At 40.6% G+C, this 20,881-nt stretch overlaps 1 protein-coding gene across 1 annotated transcript in view; it reads left to right on the top strand.

Annotated features, from left to right (window-relative positions):
* The window catches only part of LOC134343761 (cilia- and flagella-associated protein 69-like), a 182,941-nt gene that overhangs the window by 133,117 nt on the left and 28,943 nt on the right, over nucleotides 1-20,881 (top strand). The window contains exon 17 of the mRNA XM_063042501.1: nucleotides 8,355-8,547. Within this exon, the coding sequence (XP_062898571.1) occupies nucleotides 8,355-8,547 (193 nt within the window). The remainder of the gene's footprint in view (nucleotides 1-8,354; nucleotides 8,548-20,881) is intronic.

Here is a 20,881-nt window from a genome sequence, read left to right as displayed (position 1 = left end):
GGAGGAATACAGCTAAAGAACAAGCTTAGACAGAGTAGCACATGGGAGGTGTGGAGAGGCATAAAGAACATCACTGACTTCAATGAGCCTAGCTGTAGAGCCTTGGAATGCAGCCAGGAATGGGCTAATGAGTTAAACCAATTCTTCAATAGGTTTGACAATTGCCCTGCTGTTCACACCACCCTCAGCACAACAGCCCAGATGCTGAGGCACTCCATGCTCCCTCAGCACCAACACCTCCCCTCTTGCCTCCTCCCTCCTCCAGTTCAACAAGTGGATGAACAACACAGGCTACCACTGTCTACACTCCTTCCTCACCCTGAACCTTCCAACCACACCTCCACATACCAACTGCTACTGTCCTGATCTTCACCTACCCCAGTCCCCACCTTCCAGCAACTCCTCAGTTATCATAGACTCACCTTCACCACTGTGCAGGTGAGAAGGGCTCTGGGGAAGCTCAGGCATGGCAAAGCATTGGGACCGGATGGTGTGAACCCCAAGATCCTGAAGGAGTGTACTAAGCAGCTGTGTGGAGTTCTCCAGCACATTTTCAAACCGAGTCTCAGCCTGGAAAGGGTGTGGAAGACTTGTGAGGTCCCATTACCCAAGAAGGGCCAACCGAAAGTCTTAAATGACTTCCGTCCTGTGGTCCTGACCTCACACATCATGAAGACCCTAGAAAGGCTGGTCCTGGCTCGTCTCCAAGCCCTGGGCAGATCAGCCATCAATCCCTGCAGTTGCTTACCAGGAGCACACTGGAGTCAATGATGGTGTCATCTACCTGCTGAACAGAACCTGCTCCCATTTGGATAAGCAGAGCAACCCTGTGAGGAGTATATCTTTATGATTTTTATAGTGCCATCAATACCATACAACCCTCATTTCTGGGGGAAAAAGCTCTGTTCGATGCAGGTTGGCACTTCCACTGTATCCTGGATAACGGACTACCTGACTGGTAGACCACAATTTGTGCGGCTTCAGAGCTGTGTGTCAGACATGGCTATAACCAGCACTGGGGCCCCACAGGGGACTGTATTGGCTCCCTTACTGTTTACCCTGTATATCTCAGACTTCAGATACACCACTAAGTCAGATCATCTGTAGAAATGATGGACTTTAGGAAGATCAAGCTTGCACTGCTCCCTGTTACTATTGATGTTGAGGATGTGGTGAGGACCTACAAGTACCAGGGGTGCCTCTGGATGACAGACTTGAGTGAAGCAACAACACAGAGGCTGTGTACAAGAAGGGCCAGAGTTGCTTCTACTTCCTGAGGAGACTGGGGTCCTTTGGAGTATGCAGGTCTCTTCTTCACATGTTCTACCAGTCTTTTGTTGTCCGTACAATCTTCTAGGCGGTAGTGTGCTAGGGCAATGGCATCAACATGGGTAATGCCAACAGGCTCAATAAACTGATTAGAAAGGCTGGCTCTGTTATAGGAGTGATACTGGACATGCTGCAGGTTGTGGTAGAACAAAGGACCTTCCAGAAAATCCTGGCAATTCTGGACAATGTTTCTCAGCCCCTGCATGCCATCTTGGCTGAACAGCGGAGCACTTTCAGTAATAAACTAAGTCAACTGCCCTGCTCCAAAGAGTGCTATACAAGGTCATTCTTACGCATAGCGATTAGGTTCTATAATGAGTCAACCTATAACCAGGAAAGTGATCTTTTCATCTTTGATTTGTAAATCTTGTACCTCTTATTTTTAAAGTAACTTGTTTTATTCTTTTTTATTTCTCTTCTAATATTTATATATCTATGCTCTTGGAAGGCCACTGTGAAACTGTAATTTTCCCTGGGGCCAATAAGGTGTTGGGCATGTGGCCAGCTGGTTAAGGTGTTTGTCTCGAGATCTGAAGGTCGCTAGTTCAACCCTCAGCTGTGGCAGCGTGTTTGTGTCCTTGAGCAAGGCACTTAACCACACATTGCTCTAGTGTCTATGCGAGGAGTGGTGCCCCACACAGACTTCCAATCTGCACCTTGTAAGGCATGAAAATGCCCGACGCAGGCCTCTCATGGTCTGAGTCGACATTCCCTACCCCCCCCCAATAAAGTATCTAACTATCAACTTTTGCTTTGCTTTCATGCACTAATCCAATTCATTGTTGAAAGCCATATTTGAATGTACTACAGCACACTGTCAGCCAATGTATTCCAGATACAAGCTCCTCATGATAATTGACCTAAGTCTCTGTCTTGTAACTCTCGCACTATTTCACTGTTAGCAGCAGTTTAAACTTAACATTAGACCTAAAGTGCACCAAAATTGACTCTCAGAAGAATGCTTGATAGCTGTGGCAAAGCTTGAATGCTATCACCTCCCTGAAAATAAAATCAGTGACATATGTGACAATAAGGCTTCGCTCCCAGTTGAGCTCAATGCTCATTTTAACCCACAGAACATGGAGGCACCTTCATGATCTCCCACAGTCTACGATGACCATATGATTTCAGTCTCTGAGGCCTATGTAAAAGCATCCTTCAGGTGGGTGAATACATGGAAAGCATCGGGCATAGTCAGAGTATCTGGTCGAGTATTGAAGACCTGTGCTAATCAACTGGCCGGAGTGTTTACTGATACCTTTACCCTCTCGCTTCAACAGTCTGAGATACCCACCTGCTTCAATCATACTGGCACTTAAGAATATTGTAACCTGCCTCAATGACGACCATCCAGTAGCACTACATCTACTGTGATGAAATGTTTTGAGAGGTTGGTGATGAAACATATCAACTTCTGCCTGAGGAATGACTTGGATCTTTACCAGTTTGCCTACCAGCACAATAGGTCAACAGTAGGTACCATTTAATTCGCTCTTTACTTGTGAACAGTGAAGATGCATACATCAGGATGTTCTTAGTTGACCACACCTCGGCAGTCAACACCATCATAATCAATTGGCTCCAAGACTAGCTCTCAATACTTACTTGTGCAAATGGATCCTCAATTTCCTCACTTGCAGACCCTAGTCAGTTTGGATTGGCAACAACATCTCCTCCCTCCACAAGTTCCATCAGCACAGGCGCACCAGAAGGCTGTGTGTTTAGACCCACGCTGTGCTCGCTTTATACTTATGACTGTAAGTCTAAGTGTAGCTCCAATACCATATTTAAGCGTGCTGATGATACCTCTGTTGTTGGCTGAATCAAAGGTAATTACAAATCAGCATATTGGAGGTAGACTGAAGTTAGAACCATAGAACATTACAGTACAGAAACAGGCCTTTTGGCCCTTCTTGGCTGTGCCAAGCCATTTTTCTGCCTAGTCCCACTGACCTGCACCTCGACCATATCCCTCCATACACCTCTCATCCATGTACCTGTCCAAGTTTTTCTTAAATGTTAAAGGTGAGCCTGCATTTACCACTTCATCTGGTAGCTCATTCCACACTCCCACCACTCTCTGTGTGAAGAAGCCCCCCCCCCAAATGTTCCCATTAAACTTTTCCCCCTTCATCCTTAACCCATGTCCTCTGGTTTTTTTTTCTCCCTTAGCCTCAGTGGAAAAAGCCTACTGCATTCACTCTATCTATACCATCATAATTTTATATACCTCCATCAAATCTCCCCTCATTCTTCTACGTTCCAGGGAATAAAGTCCGAGCCTATTCAACTTTTCTCTGTAACTCAGTTTCTTAAGTCCCGGCAACATCCTTGTAAACCTTCTCTGCACTCTTTCAACTTTATTAATATCCTTCCTGTAATTTGGTGACCAAAACTGTACACAATACTCCAAATTCAGCCTCACCAATGCCTTATACAACCTCACCATAACTTTCCAACTTTATACTCAATACTTTGATTCATAAAGGTCAATGTACCAAAAGTTCTCTTTACAATCCTATCTACCTGTGACGCCACTTTTAGGGAATTTTGTGTCTGTATTCCCAAATCCCACTCCTCAGTGCCCTACCATTTACCTTGTATGTTCTACCTTGGTTTGTCCTTCCAAAGTGCAATACCTCACACTTGTCTGTGCTAAACTCCATCTGCCATTTTCAGCCCATTTTTCCAGCTGGTACAAATCCCTCTGCAAGCTTTGAAAACCTTCCTCACTATCCACTATACCTCCAATCTTTGTATCATCAACAAATTTGCTGATCCAGTTTACCACATTATCATCCAGATCATTGATATAGATGACAAATAACAATGGACCTAGCACTGATCCCTGTGGCACACCACTAGTCTGGCTGAATGGTGCTAAAATAACAACCTCTCACTCAACACCAGCAAAACCAAAGAACTGATTATTGACTACAGGAAGAGGAAACCAAACGTCCATGAGTTCTCATCGTGGGATCAGAAATGGAGAGTGTCAGTAACATTAAATTCTTCAGGGTTATCATTTCGAAGCATTTGTCCTGGGTCCAGCTTGTAAGTGTCATTGCAAAGAAGGCACAGCAGTACCCCTACTTTTTTAGAAGTTTGTGAAGAGTCAGTATGTCATCTAAAATTTTGACAAACTTCTATAAATGTGTGGTGGACAGTATACTGACTAGCTGAGTCATGACCTAGTATGGAAACACCAAAGTCCTTGAACAGAAAAGCCTACAAAAGGTAGTAGTTGTAGCCAAGTTCATTGCAGTTAAAGCCCTCTCTACCATCGAGCACCTATACAACGGGCACTGTCGCAGAACAGCAATGTTCAACATCAAGGACCCCCCATTATCTAGGCCATGCTCTCTTCTGGTTCTACAATCGAAGATGAGGTACAGGAGCCTTAGGACCCACACCACCAGGCTCAGGAACAGTTATTACCCCTCAACCATCATGCTCCTGAACCAGAGTGGGTAACTTCACTCACCCCAACAGTGAGCTGAATTCTACAGCCTACGGGCTCACTTTCAAGGACTCTACGACTCCAGTTCTCAATATTATTTATTATTTTGTTTTTCTTTTTGTAGTTGCACAATTTGGTGTCTTTTTGTCAATTTGTTTGTTGTTTGTCCATCTTTATGTGTAGTTTTTCAATGATTCTATTTTGTATTTTCTGTGAATGCATGCCTGTGAATCTCAGGCTAATATTTGGTAACATGTATGTACTTTGATAATAAAGTTACTTTGTAGTTTGAATTTTGCAGTATTCAGTAAAGCACGAAGTTTCCAGTTGTGACCAAACCAGTCTCTCAAAGATGTATTACCGTTTCAGAAAATAAAAATTGCAGATGATGGAAACCTGAAATGTAAACAGAATATGTGGGAGACACTGAGCGGGCCAGAGAGCACTGATTGAAAGAACAGCAGAGTTATTATTTCACCTTAAAGATCTTTCTATACATGCTACCTATCCTGTTGTATGTTTCTAGCATCTTCTGTCTTTTGGCAGCATTGGTACAGTTCAACATTCACTAAGGTGCTCTAACTCAAAATCCTGTTGTGTCTTTTGTGTTCTTTCTGATCTTTTATTCATGCTTACTACATCTGCTAATGTACATTTTATTGCTAATAGTATATTAGCTCATTCATTGTTATCTGCATGACAGGTACTATTGCAAGGAATCTGTATAAATGGAGTTGCTAAATTAAGATAGTGACAAATTTAGTGTAATAATATTACACAATCAAATGTGTAGATGGTGATGGAGCCACCAGAAGCAAAAAGTAGAAAGAATAAAAGATTTGGCATAATTATTAACTGCCAATTTGAAAAAATATATAGAAGTATGAAATGATAATGAACAGAATTAACTGCATCGTAAGTACAATTAGCTTATAAAATTCATTTAGCAAGTGTTGAATACTAATGAGGGTGAATTTGTTATTTTTTTATGGCACTCTACCTGATTATTTGCATTAAATCATGGAAGTGCTTAGGCGGGTGCCCAAGTGTCATTCTCAAATTAAATTACTAGAAAGGAATTTTGATGCTGGTAATTAGCATATCTCAGTTAGCTCCATAATAATAATAAGTAGATGCAACATGGGATTTTATTTGTTTGTTACAAGCAAATAATTATATTATGTTTATAGATTTTTGATTGTACATTTATATTTGAAGGATAGTAAATAAATATTTTAAGTTCTTTTCCTGGATCTCAGAAAGCATTTATTATTTTTCTTTGAAGCATTTTGCCACTATTTCTGTACTAAAAGCATTATTAGCTTACAACAAGAGTGGTGACAATGTAACAAAGAAACAGCTCTTCAGGCTACAACGTACATGCCACCCATCGGTTAAGGATTTATACCCATTCCATTTGCTAGCACTTGAGCCTTTTATGCTTTGGAAATTCAAGTATTTGTCCAATTACTTAAATATTGTGGAAGTTCATACTTTAATAACCCACTCAGGCAATGGGTTCCAGATTCCAACCTTCCATCCACCGTTTGGGTGAAAATGTTCTTCTGATCTCCTCTAAACTACTCCCAACCACACTGCCCCGTCCTAAGTTTATGACCTCTAGTTTTTGATATCTCTGTTATGAGGAAAAGTTTTCTACAATCTACTCTGTCTACTTTTCCTCTTGCCCTTGTGTTTGCTCTTGTATTTTAGTAAACTTTGATCAGGACTCCCTGTAATCAAAATCGGAATCAGAATCAGGTTTAATATCATTGGCATTTGTAACAAAATTTGTTGTCTTTGTGGCAGCAGTACGGTGCAATACATAAAAAGCTATAAAATACAATAAGAAAATATTAAAGAAATAAATAAGTAATACAAAAAGAGCAACAAATAATGAGGTAGTGTTCACAGATTGGTTTATTGTCCATTAAGAAATCTGATGGTAGAGGGGAAGAAGCTGTTCCTAAAATGTTGAGTCTGTGTCTGCAGGCTCCTGTACCTCCTCCCTGATGGTAGCAATGAGAAGATGGTATGTTCTGGGGTCCTTAATGATGGATGCTGCCTTTTTAAAGCATCATCTTTTGAAGACATTCTTGATGCTGGGAAGGGTAGCACCCAGAATGGAGCTGGCTGAGTTTGCAACCTTCTGCAGCTTTTTCTAATCCCGTGCCATGAACCACCCATACTAGACTGTGATGCAATCAATTAGAATGCTCTCCACAGTACATCTGTAGAGATTAATGAATGTCTTTGGTGACATGCCAAGTCTCCTCAAACTGCTAATGAAACATAGCTGCCGACGTGCCATCTTTGTAATTGTATCAATATGTTGGCCCAAGATAGGTCTTCAGAGATGTTGTTACCCAGGAACTTGAAACTGCTCATGCTTCTCCACTGCTGATTCCTCAATGAGAATTAGTGGGGGTTCCTTTAACTTCCCTTTCCTGTAGTGCGCAATCAATTTCTTGTTTTTTTCTGACATTGAGTGCAAGGTTATTGTTGCATCACCACTCAACCAGCTGATCTAGCTCACTCCTGCATGCCTTCTTGTCACCATCTGAGATTCTGCCAACAACAGTTGTGTCATCAACAAATTTATATAATGTGTTTAAGCTTTACCTAGCTACAAGTCATGGGTGAAGAGAAAGTAATGAGTTACTCTATCCTAGGCAATGTCCTAGTGAAATTCTTCTGCAATCTCTTTAGTGTAATTATATTTTTCTTAAAAGTGGGATAGCCAGAACTGCATTCAACACTCCAGCAGTGGTGTTACCAATATTTTATATATAGTATTTGTACCATAATCTTTCCGTTCCTATATTCTGTGCCCAAGCTAATAAAGACTTGTGTCCTGTTTACTTTCTTCACTATCTTATCTATCTGAGTTGCCACCTTCAGGGATACTTGTAGCTCTGATCCTCATTGCTCTTCAGAACCTTACCAATCATTGTGCGTGCCATACCCACAGTAGTACTCTCAGAGTACCGCAGTTCACTCTTTTTAGAATTAAATTCCATCTGCCATGTCTCTGTCCACTTTAGCAACTGAGCAATATCTTCCTTGAACCTAAGATAATCAACCTTGTCAATAACAGTATCAATTTTCATGTTGTCTACCAGTTTATAAACCATATCCTACATTCATATCCAAAGTGCTGTTGTATATGTCAAACAGTAACTGATTCGTATTGTATAACATGGGTCACAGGCTTTCAATCACAAAACAATCCTCCTTTGTCACCCTCTGCTGACTATTTTAAAGCCAATTGTAGATTCAATTTGCCATGCTGCCTTGGATCTCATGGGCTTTTGGACCAAATGTTCCTGTGAGACTTTGTAAAAGACCTTGGTGAGGACCATGCAGACTATAAACTAGGTAAATTTTGCTTCTTGAAGCAAGTAGGGTATACAAGATGTTTCTGTAAATGGAAAATAATCAGGCAAATAAACCTGTTTGTTGATAAAGGTAAAATAATACAGTAACTGAGTAATCTGCTAATTTCATATTAAATATTATTATTTGAACAGTTTAAAATGGAATTTTTATGTTTTTTTCTGTAAAGTCAAGCTCAGAGCGCATACATAATTTGATACTCGGAACATTGCTTGAGTTATGTGAAAATTCCGAAACAATCAGTCACATAAAAGTGTGGCGTGGAAAAAATGATTCTACCGCACCTTGCCTTCTACTGCGTCTTTGGAGGCACATAGAGAAAGAAATGCGAGTCAAGCGGGACGAACATGGAAGGATTTTAGGTAAATGTATTTGGAAAATATTCTGTAAAGTCATTCAAAATGTCAGTGTAGTTTCCTAAAATCCCTTATCAGTAATATAAATGGGAACCATGAAAGCAATGCCAGAAATTAACATTTTGAATCTGTTTTTATCTAGTTATTTTAGTATTATTTGTCAACATTTATTAGAGTTGAATATTATTAAGAAAATATATGCTTGAGCTATTTCACATTCTACCATCTTAATAGTTTTGCAACAATAATAATGGAGTTGTTCACTTGTTCACCTATCATGTCCGTCAGTCTCTGTCAAAAAATTACAGGTGGCTCAGAAATAAATAATAGAGCACTTTGGGAACCAGAGGTCCAAAGTCACCAAGAATATTATGTTCATCAAATTCTAAATTACTTGTATTTTCAGCTGTACATTCAGATCTACTCTTTGACAAACTTGCTTTTAGGTCAAAAAGAAAAGAACAAGATTATAATTTTCACTTACACAGCAGATTGAAATGGCACGTTTTACATCATTGGATATTTCAGATCCCTTTGCAGCCAATAAAGTACATTTGAGGCATAGTCACTTCTTTTGTAGGTAAGCGTAACAGCCAAAGTATGTACAATGAAGTATAACAAACTCAGTGATCAGAAGACTTGTATGTAAAGAATAGTATTGACCAGGAGATTGATTCCCTTACTCCTTCTTTTACTAATGCAGTGTATTATATTGCACTGACCTAAAAGTAAAGGAGGGATTCTACTTAGTATGTCCTCTAATGGATCACATTTCTGATATTGTAGCGTTCATTATATGCTTATATGTTAGCAGTTCTGGTTCCTCAACCCACAGTTGTCCAAGGTGAATATTTGAAGGCTGAACAACGTTAACAGTATACACAGCTATCTGGGTATGCCCACAGGTGTCTGCCTTTATCACTTGTGGTTTCTAAATCTTTACATCCTCTATAGGAGTTTGAGTTACAATCAAAATTTGTGACAATGATTATTATAGCTATGAAGGTGATCACAGATTTAATTGAAAATTCCAAGTTTTCTTGAGGAATTAACCTTAGTCAAGTAGGTAAGCATCAATTTATTGTAAGGTTTACAATGCTTTGTTTGCAAGAATGCATTTGGCCGGTGTAGCCAGTGCACATTGCCTAATTGGTCAAGTGCTTGTTCCATATACCTGCCACTCTCTGTGTGGGGGTGGGGGGGGGGCGCAGAAATCCTTGTAAGTCCTCTTTAAATCTTTTCTCTCTCACTTTGAACCTATGTCCTCAAGTTTTAGTCTCTGCTGTCCTGGTAAATTTGACTGTGACAATCTACTTTTATTTTATCCTCTCATGACTTTACATAATGTCTATAAGATTTCCCCTTCATTCTCCCTTAATGTAGGGAAAGTAGTCCCAGCTTATTCAGATTCTACTTTGACCATTCAGGCCTAACAACATTCTTGTGAAATTTTTCTGCACTTTCTCTCACTTCATCACAGGCTTCCTTCAGTTTAGAATTGCACACATAATAAAGATGACACGAATTCACTTAGGACCGCACTCATATTGCCAGGCTCCACACACAAATTAACCTTTCGATCCCTAAGGTGACATACTCTTTCCTTGGCTACCTTTGCCAGTGATACACACATAAATATCTTGGGCTTCTTCTTAATCTTACTTCCCAAAGATATTTCCATTATTCCCTTATGCTCTCCTAATTATTTTTGATATTCTCTCTTATCAATAATCAATTCTGTCTGAGTTTTCATTAAGTGCACATTAAGTACCCTTTATGCCAGCCATTATCCTCTCCCACCTTCTCTGCTACCTAGACTTTTATTCCATAAAAATAAGCGGTGATACTGAAATAAGTGTCATTAAGATTAAACAACTGAATAATGGGAATAGCATATCCAAATATTTTAAAACCTTCATTTTAGAAAGCAAATGAATTATAGAATAGAGTCATTGTTTAGTCTGCTATCAGATAACCTTGTGGATAGCTTTATTCACCATTACTCTGAACCCAATTCTACAATCTACAGACTAACTTTCAAGGACTCTTTACAACTTGTGTTCTCAGTATTATTTGTTATTTGCAGTTTGTCTTTTGCACATTTGCTGATTGCCAGTCTTTATCTATTTATGTATAGATTTTTGTAAAATTGTTTTTGTGTTTCTTCTTTCCTGTAAATGCCTGCAGGAAAATGAATCTCCAGGTAGTACATACTTTGATAATAAATTTATTTTGAACTTTGAGATCTAAACGTTTAGTACATTCCCCTAGTAAAGAAGTCTTGACTTGAAATCCATCCTTGGTTATTAGCAATAAATAACATATAGTATTAGCAGTGCATTGCACTCTGTTGTCAAAATCCAGTCCAAAAATCAATGGAACTATATTTTACCAGTGGAGTGGAACACTTGTGTTTTTTCTCATGTAAGGTTGATGTGATATAATTGTGCCAAAATGAAGTAGTAGGCCAGGACTATTTTAATGCATCTCCATCTGTTATGTTATCTAATGAACAAAAATCTAATTATTTGAAACAGATGAATTTACTTAATTTGCCTTTAAGTTGTCTATTCCCATTAGAACCCTGGTATAAAATGTGTTTTTTGTTCACATTTTCAGCTAGAGATTTGCTTCTGTTCTCCTAGATGTATATGAATATGCTTGAATATGAAACCTCAGTTGTGAAGTTCTCAAATCTACTTTAGATTAAAGGACATTAAAATGGACTTGTATTTTGTATTATTTTGAATTTCTCTTTAGTTTTAGATGTCTTGCATGCATAAAGAAGTGCTAACGTTTTCTGTCATGTTATCATATCCTCAGGACATTCCAAACCACTAATTTACTTCTTCAAAAACAAATCAAAGCAAAATACATGTGTTTTTTATGAGTTATCATGTCCTTTCATGATCTGAATGTGCTCCACTATTAAAGAATTTACATTTTAACTGCTGTTATATAGATAAATTTTAAGTCAGTTTGTGCATAGCAAGGTCCAATTTGCAACAACTAATAAAGGAATTTTGCCCAGATTATTAAAAGAGCTACTATTTTTTTTAAAGAATACTAAAGCAGCAAATGTTCATTTGAACAGGAAAAGAAAAGCTCAATTTAGTGTCGTATTCAGAATATATTGATATTGTAATCACTCAGTCCTGCACCAACTGGTCAAAAAGTCTGCATCTTGAAACCTTGAACTTGTATCTTTCTGATTCTTATCAGGAATGTCAAGTTAATGATGGGCTAGAATGCATTTTTAGCCCAGTTGATTGGACATTGAAGAGCCAAATTTTTGGTCTTGGGTTCAATTATTAAGAAATATTATTAAGGTTAACCCAATATTATTGGGTTCAATTATTAAGAAATATTATTAAGAATTATTAGAAATATTAAGCAAAATTATTCAATCCATTAGCAAAAAATTCAACTACTTCTTTCTTTCTAAAGAATTGCCTTATTTTCAGTCTCTATGCATCTCTGCATAGTTGTAATGAGCATAATTTACCTTTGAAGAATTATTCTACATTTGTGTTTGACATTCACCATTTAAATGCCAGCTGTCAAAATATTTTCCAGCTGTGATTTATCCATCTTTTATGAATCACAAAGTACTGGTTTTAACTGTGATTGTTTTCTCAAAGCTACCAAATCCACGATTTCAACAGCTGGTTTTTCCTTATTTAATTTTTTTTCAAATAAGTAGAATCATAAGAGTTTTGCAGCAAAACAACTTGCCCTTTGACCCCTCAACAAATTTGCCTATTTGCACGAATTCCATTTGCCTGCATTAGGCCCATATCACTCTATGCCTTGTCTAGTTAAGTACCCGTGTAAATGTCTCTTAAATGTAGCGATTGTGGCGCATTTTCTGGTAGGGAGTTCCCGAAATCAACCACTGTCTATGTAACAATGAATGCCATTAAGTCCCCTTAAAATTCCTTCCTCAAAACATGCCTATGCACTCTTGATTTTAATACCACTACCACAAAAATAAAGATACTAACTGAACTACCTATGCCCCTTAAAATTTTATGTCTCTCTCAGGTCATACTTTGTTTCAGGGAAAACAAATGCAGCCTGTCCACTTTTCCTCCTTAACTAAAGTGCTCTAATCCAGCCAACGTCCTGGTGAATTTTTTCTGCACTTTCACCTGCCCAACTACGTCCTTCTTTTAGTGTGAGACATGAACTACATACATTTATCCACATGGAAACTTCTGAAAGGCTGATGTTGAGATATATATATCTGAACATTAACAGTATCTCTGTAAAATGATACAGACTTTCTTTCATAAATTTAACCATAGTCAAATTAATTGTTCCAATGTCCTGTCCTTGTGGCATCAGATAATAACTGATCAGATTAGTTTACTTCTTTGTAACCAACTAGTTTTCTGGAACGGGGGTCATGTCTGGCAAATCTTTTGGTGTCTTTTGAAGAGACATTAAGGGGATAGATGAAGGCAGAGCAGTGAATATTTTCTATATGGACTTCAGCAAGGCCTTTGATAAGGTCCTGCTTGGCTGGCTGATCTGAAAGTTAGGGTCACATGTGAGCTAGCGAGGTGGATTCAGAACTAGCTTGTTGATAGGAAGTGTGGGGGGTGGGAGGTATTTGAAGGTCAATTCTTTATCTGGTGCCCTGTACCTTAGGGTGCCCTGGGGATCAGTGTTGTGACCTCTGTTAAATGATTAGGATGTGAATGTACAGTTTATGGCATAATTAGCAAGTTTGCTCATGATACTAATTTTTTTCAGATTAGTTTTAGATTATGAGGACACGCAGTCCTCTTTTATTGTCATTTTGTAATGCATGCATTAAGAAATGATACAATGTTCCTCCAGAATGATATCACAGAAACACAAGACAAACAAGACTGAAAAACTGACAAAGACCACATAATTATAACATATAGTTACAACAGTGCAAAGCAATACCGTGATTTGATAAGAACAGACCATGGGCACAGTTAAAAAAAGTCTCAAAGTCTCTCGAAAGTCCCATCATCTCATGCAGACGGAGAAGGAAGAAAAGCTCTCCCTGCCATGAGTTTCCAGCACCGCAAACTTGCCGATGCAACACCCTGGAAGCACCCAATCACAGCCGACTCTTGAGTCCATCTGAAAACTTCGAGCCTCCAACCTGCCCTCCGATACCGAGCACCAAGCACCATCTCTGCCGAGTGCTTCGACCCCAGCCCTGGCAACAGGCAATAGGCAAAGCCGAGGATTTGGGGCCTTCCTCTCCAAAGATTCTCGATCGCACAGTAGCAGCGGCAGCGAAGCGGGCATTTCAGAAGTTTCTCCAGAAGTTCCTCTGTGCTTCTCATGTCTGTCGCCATCAAATCAGGATTGTGCACGGCATCCTACTTACAAATATGATATCAGCGCACACGGCCTGTCCGGTGAAATGATATCGTATTTGTTAAATAGGGGGCCGTGCACAATTCTGATTTGATGAAGACAGACGTGAGAAGCACGGAGGAACATCTGGAGAAATTTCTGAAATGCCCGGTTCACTGCCACTGCTACTGTGCGATCGTGAATCTCCGGAGGGTAGGCCCCAAATCCTCGGCTTTGCCTGTTGCTGACGGCCGGGCCTGGGGTCGAAGCGCTCGGCAGAGATGGTGCTTGGTGTCGGAGGGCTGGTCGGAGGCTCGAAGTTTTCGGACAACTCAGAGTCAGACTGTGGTTGGGTGATTCTAGGATGCTGCATCAGCAAGTTTGTGGTGCTGGAGGCATGGCAGGGAGAGTTTTCTTCCTTCTCCCGTCTGCGTGAGATCATGGGACTTTCGAGAGACTTTGAACTTTTTTTGCTGTGCCCATGGCCTGTTCTTCATCAAGTTACGATATTGCTTGCACTATTGTAACTATATGTTATAACTATGTGGTTTTTGTCAGTTTTTCAGTCCTGTTCTGTCTTGTGTTTCTGTGATATCACACCGGAGGAACATTGTATCATTTCTTAATGCATGCATTACTAAATGACAATAAAAGAGGACTGCATTTCCTCATAATCTAATCTAATCTAATTTCAGAGCGGCCGCGCACGCTGCGTCGCACCGCCATCTTCTCCTCCCCTCCTTAGTTTGAGGGTCTTGTTGATAGTGAAACAGGTTACAATGATTTACAGAGAAATCTTGAACAATTAGGGAAATGGACTGAGGAATGGCAAATGAATTTCAACTTGGATAAGTGTGAAGTGATACATTTTGTATAGTCAAACCAGAATAGGACTTGCATTGAAAGGTAGGGCACTGACAAAGGTTGTGGAATAGAGGGACCTTGGAGAACAAACGCTCAGTTCACTTAAAGCAACTGTGCAAGTGGACAAGTTGGTAAAAAAAGGCTTTTAGCATGCTGGCCTTCATCAATCAGGACAGCAAGTTTATGAATAAGGACATATTGTTGCAGTTATTAGATTATTAGATTATGAGAGAACACTCAATCCTCTTTTATTGTCATTTAGAAATGCATACATGCATTAAGAAATGATACAATGTTTCTCCGGAGTGATATCCCAGAAAACAAGACAGACCAAAGACTAACACTGACAAAACCACATAATTATACCATATAGTTACAGCAGTGAAAAACAATACCATAATTTGATGAAGAACAGTCCATAGGCACAGTAAAAAAAAATAGTCTCAAAGTCCCGAGTCGATTGACTCCCGAGTCCCCGATAGCGGCGGCAAAAGGGAGAAACTCCCTGCCATAAACCTCCAGGCACCGTCAACTGACTGATACCTTGGAAGCAGTCGACCCTGAGTCCATCCGTCCAAAAACTCTGAGCGTCCGAGCAGCCTCTCCGATACCGCCTCCCGAGCGCCATCCTCTGCCAAGCGCCTTCGACCTCTCCCCGACCGCTGAAACACGCAAAGCCGAGGATTTCAAGGCCTTCAGCTCCAGAGATTCCAGTTACCACACAGTAGCAGCGGTAGCAAAGCAGACATTTCAGAAGTTTTCCAGATGTTCCGCTATGCAAGTGAGATTGCATTTGGAGTATTGTGTACAATTTTGGTCACTCTTTTATAGGAAACACTCTGTCAAACTGGAGAGGGTGCAGAAGAGATCGACAACGTGCTGCCTGGACTAGTGGGCTTGAGTTAGGGTGAGATTGGCTAGATCTTTATTCCTTGGAGTGTAGGAGAATGAGAGATGACCTCATAGAAGTTTATGAAATCATAAGGTTTTATAGATAAAGTGGATGGTCATAGTCTTTTCCCAGGGTTAAGGAGTCCAAAACAAGAGGACACAGATACAAGATAAGAGGGGAGAGATTTAAAAGAGAGCTGAAAGGTAACTTCTTTGCACAAAGGATGATAAGTACCTGGAATGAGCTGCCAGAAAAAGTGGTTGAGGCGGGTACAATTGCAACATTTAAGAGGCATTTGGATAGATACATGTAGGGAAAGAACTGTGAGGGCTATGGGTCAAATCCAGGCAACTGGGACTGCAGGGATTCTGCTGTGGTCAGCATGAACCAGTTGGGCTGAAGGGTCTGAATCCATGTTGTATTACTCTATCATATTATGACTTATAATCAACCAAGTTCACTGCAAAAGGAACTGTCACCTCTAAAGTGAGGCTTGCCTCTCTTATGGTATTCACTGATTGGAATGTAGGAATGTTGAGTAGGAATGTTGAATACGAATGTTTAATGAGGTAGTTATTGCATTTTTCTTCTTTTCCATAAAATGTTTGTAGGTTAAGCTCTTATCAGAGTCAAAATGGCCAGAGTAACCTTCCTAAGCACACCAATTTTGTTCTACATAATTGCAAAACTTAAGGTATTCTCGCTTCAGTTTGTGTTTCCCTATTATGTATGCCTGTTACGTTTACGGTTCCAAAATCCGTGATGTTCCACTGCTCCCGTGTAATGCAGCCAAGTAATCATAACCACACTTCCTCCAGTATTTTGTTTGCATTACAGTGCAGCCAGGTAGACTTAATTTTTGGTGAAGGTTGTTTCTTGTAGAGCATTTTTCAAGCCATTTACAAACATAATATGAACTTTTCTGAGGACTGCTATCTCCTCCGCCACAAGTGGTTGAAATTTTTAATCTAGAATCTCTGGGTGGTAATATCGGAATTGCTGCTTGTGCAAGATGCCAGTGAGAATAAGAGGTGAAAAGGGACTTGGGAGTCCTCATGCAAGACTCCCAGAAGGTTAATGCACAGGTTGAGTCTGTGGTAAAGAAGGCAGATGCAATGTTGGCATTTATTTCAAAGGGAATAGAATATAAAAATGAGGAGATAATGCCGAAGCTTTAAAAGACACCAGTCAGGCAGCATTTAAAGTATTGTCAACAGTTTTGGGCCCCTTAGCTCAGAAAGGATGTATTGTCATTGGAGAGAATCCAGAGGAGATTCATGAAGATGATTCCAATAATGAAGGGGTTAACATATGTGGAGTATTTGGCAGCTTTGGGCCTATACTCACTGGAATTTAGAAGAATGCATGGGGATCTCATTGAAACCTACTGAATGTTGAGGGGACTCGATAAGGTGGATGTGGAAATGTTCCCTCTGATGGGGGTATCCAGAACTAGAGAGCACAGGCTGAAAATTGAGGGGCAACCTTTTAGAACAGAAGTAAAGAGGAATTTGTTTAGCCAAAGAGTGGTGAATCTGTTTAATGCTCTGCCACAGTTTGCAATCAAGGCCACATCCGTGGGTATATTCAAAGCAGAAGTTCCAAATTGGTTGGTGTGTCAAGGGATATGGTGAGAGGACAGGTGCATGTGGGTGAATAAGATCCGGTATCAGCCATGATGAAATGGCAGAGCGGACTCGATGGGCTAAATGGCCTAATTCTGCTCCTGTGTTTTCTGGTCTTAATAGGATGATTTGGCAAATAAATCCACAGCAGACCAATTGATGCAGGAAGCAGGGTTTCAGATTTCTGGATCATTGAGATCTCTTCTGGGGAAGGTATGACCTGTACAGAAGGAACAGGTTAGACCTCAACTTGAAAGGAACCAATATCCTTGCGGGCAGCTTTGCTAGATCTGTTGGTGAAGGTTTACACAAACATGACAGGGGAAACTGGAGTGATAGGGCAGAGGATGGGACAGCTGATATACAGGTAGATGCATTGTGTAGTTTAGGAAGTGATAAGAATGTCACTTCTAATAATGCTGAACTATTAATCTGTCAAGACATACACCTGGGCTATAACCATCCTGACCCCTCCCATCCACTTACCCATCCAAATTTCTTTCAAATGTTGTAATCGAACCCGCATCCACCATTTTTGCTGCAAGTTCATTCTACCCTCTCACCACCTTCTGAGTGAAGAAGTTTCCCCTCACGTTCTCCTTAAGAATTTCACCTTTCACCCGGAATCCATGACTTCTAGTTCTAGTCTTGCCCAACCTCAGTGGAGAAAGCCTACTTGCATTTATCCTATCTCTAACCCTCATAATTTTGTATACATCTGTCAAATCTCCCCATATTCTTTTACAGTCTAGGGAATAAAGTACTACTGATTCAACCTTTCCCCATAACTTAGGTCTTCAAGTCCTGACAACATCCTTGTAATTTTTTTCTGCACTCTTACAATCTTACTGATATCTTTCCTGTAGGTAGATGACCAAAACTGCATACAATATTCCAAATTAGGCTCCGCTCTGCTAGGGTCCTTGCAGTTTCTGAAGGAACACCTTGTCATTTTCTGGGGATTTATCCTAATTTGCCTCAGGACAGCAAACACCTCCTCCTCTGTAAGCTGTAAATGGTCCATGACCTCACTGCTTCTTTGCCTCACTTGGGTAGACTTTTTTGATTCCTGACTTTGTATGTAGGCTTAACAATATCTTTCTCCACAACCTCTCCACTACCTGCTCTGGCTCTCTTGTTTCCATCCCCCTGCAACTCTAGTTTCAACCCAACTCCATCCCTCCCACCGCCCCCCCCCCACCCTATACAGCACTCGTAAACCTTCCCACAAGGATATTAGTCTCCCTTCCAGTTCATGTGCATACTGTCCCTTCTGTACAGGTCCCACCTTAACTGGAGGAGAGCCCAATGATCCAAATATCTGAAGCCCTGCACCAACTCCTTAGCCACATGTTAGACTATATGAGCTTCCTACTCCTGTGCTCACTAGCAAGTGACACATGTAGCAATGCTGAGATCACAATTCTGGAGGTTCTGTCCTTGAACTTAGCACCTAACTCCCTGAACTCACTTTGAAGGACCTTGTGCCCCCTTCTTACCTATGTCATTGGTACTGTTGTAGACCATGACCCCTGGCTGAACACCCTCCCACTTTGGAATGCTGTGGACTTGACCAGAAATGACCCTGACCCTGGTACCTGGAGGCAACATGTCATCCATAATCTCATTCTCACCAACAGAACCTCTTGTTTGTTCTCTTTACCAATGAATCCTTTATCACTACAGCTTGCCCCTCCTCCCCCTTTCTTTTCTGAACCACTCCTCCCCCTTTCTTTTCTGAACCATGGAGACAGACTCAGTGTTAGTGACCTGAGCACTATGACTTTTCTCTGCCAGGTCATTCCCCTCCCTCCCCCCCCCCCCACCACCAATATTATCTAAAGCAGTATCCCTGTTGCTGAGGGGAATGGCCACAAGGATACTCTGCACTGGCTGCTTATCCCATTTCCCCCTCCTGTTGGTCATCCAGTTCCCGTATCCTGCAGCTTGGGAGCAACTACCTCCCTGTATGTCCTGCCAATCAACCACTCAGCCTCCTCCCGAATAATCCAGAGTTCATTCAGTGCCAGTTCCAATTTATTAACAAGGTCTGATAGAAGCTTCAGATAGATGCACTTCTTGCAGGTGTAGTCGTCAGAGACACTGGAGGTCTCCCTCCCTTCCCACATCCCACAAGAGGAGTATTCTACATTCTGCCTGGCATCCCCACAATTCTGTGCAATAAGAAAGAAAGAAAAATTAATTGAAAAAATCTACTTGCAGCCTTTGCCTCTCCTTGCCGAATCTTTTATAAGCCAAAAGTCTGAACTCCTCAGTCTAACCCACTCCCACAATGGCCGCTCTGTTTAGACCTAACTTCTTTTTATTGGCCATGTCAATTGCTTATTTCCATTCAAGATCCAAGATTCAAGATTGTTTAATGTCATTTCCAGTACACAAGTGTAAAGAAGAATTAAATAATTTTGACTTTGTATCCAATGAAGGGTGTGGAGCGGTGGGTTAGTGGGTGGAGGTGTTGATTGGCCTTACTGCTCAGGGAAAGCAGCTGTTCTAAGACTGGTGATACTGATGTGAATGCTATACAGACTCCTCCCTGATGACAGTGGGACAAACAAAACAGGGTGGGTGTGATCCTTCCTGATGTTACTGGCCCTATTCTAGCACCCTTATGTATTTGTCTCCTTGATGGTGTATAGGCTGGTGCTGGTGATGCACTGGGCAGTTTTGTACCTGGGAAGAGGGTTGGATTATGCACAATCCAACATCTCGTCTGGTACTGTGGCACATAGAATGTCTCAACTGACTCTGCTCACTTCTTTTGAAATCTCTGTACTGCTAGACAATCCAATGTCTCCTCGGACATCGTGGCAATTAGGTTCTTGATTAGTAGGGACGTCAAAGATTATGGGGAGAAGGCAAGAGAGTAGGGTTCAGAGGGATAATAAATCAGTCATGATCGAGTTGCAGAGCAGTCTCAATGGGCTGAATGGCCTAATTCTGCTCCTTTGTATGGTGTTTAAAAACTTCCCAGCAAAGTCATTCTACCTATGGACAAAAACTAATCTCTTCACAAAAGACATCTTTACTCTAAATTAAGGGATTAGAGTATTGGAGTCATAGAGCAACAAAACACATTTACTGATTCTTCAGCCCAAACTGTCCATGCTGTCAACAGTGCCTAACTAGCTAGTCCTAATTTCCTAGTTCAGCCCATAATTCCTCCAAGCCCTGACCTTCCAAGTACCTATCCAAGTATTTCTTAAATTATACGATTCCATCTGCAGCAACCACTACTGCAAGGTCATTTCATATTTTCACCACCCTCTGCATAAAAATGTTATCCCTCAATGCCCTTTTAAATCTTTCGCCTCTCACCCTAATCCTTTTGTTTTTGGCTCATTTACAGATAACCACCCTGCATCAAAATGTTGTCCCTCACTGCCCTTTTAAATCTTTTGCCTCTCACCCTAAACCTCTTTGTTTTGGGCTCCTTTACAATCACCTCCCTCTGCAAAAAAATGTTGTTCCTCGGTGCCCTTTTAAATCTTTCACCTCTCACTCTAAGCCTCCTTGTTTTGGACTCCCCTACCCTCAGTGAGAGACTTACCAACCACCTTATTTACGGCCTCTCATAATTTTGAACACTTTTATAACA

This window comes from Mobula hypostoma, chromosome 3 (assembly GCF_963921235.1).
Source record: "Mobula hypostoma chromosome 3, sMobHyp1.1, whole genome shotgun sequence".
NCBI classification, from domain to species: domain Eukaryota; kingdom Metazoa; phylum Chordata; class Chondrichthyes; order Myliobatiformes; family Myliobatidae; genus Mobula; species Mobula hypostoma.
Note: the sequence above shows the minus strand (reverse complement) of the source record. Positions and strands in the feature narration are given on the sequence as shown.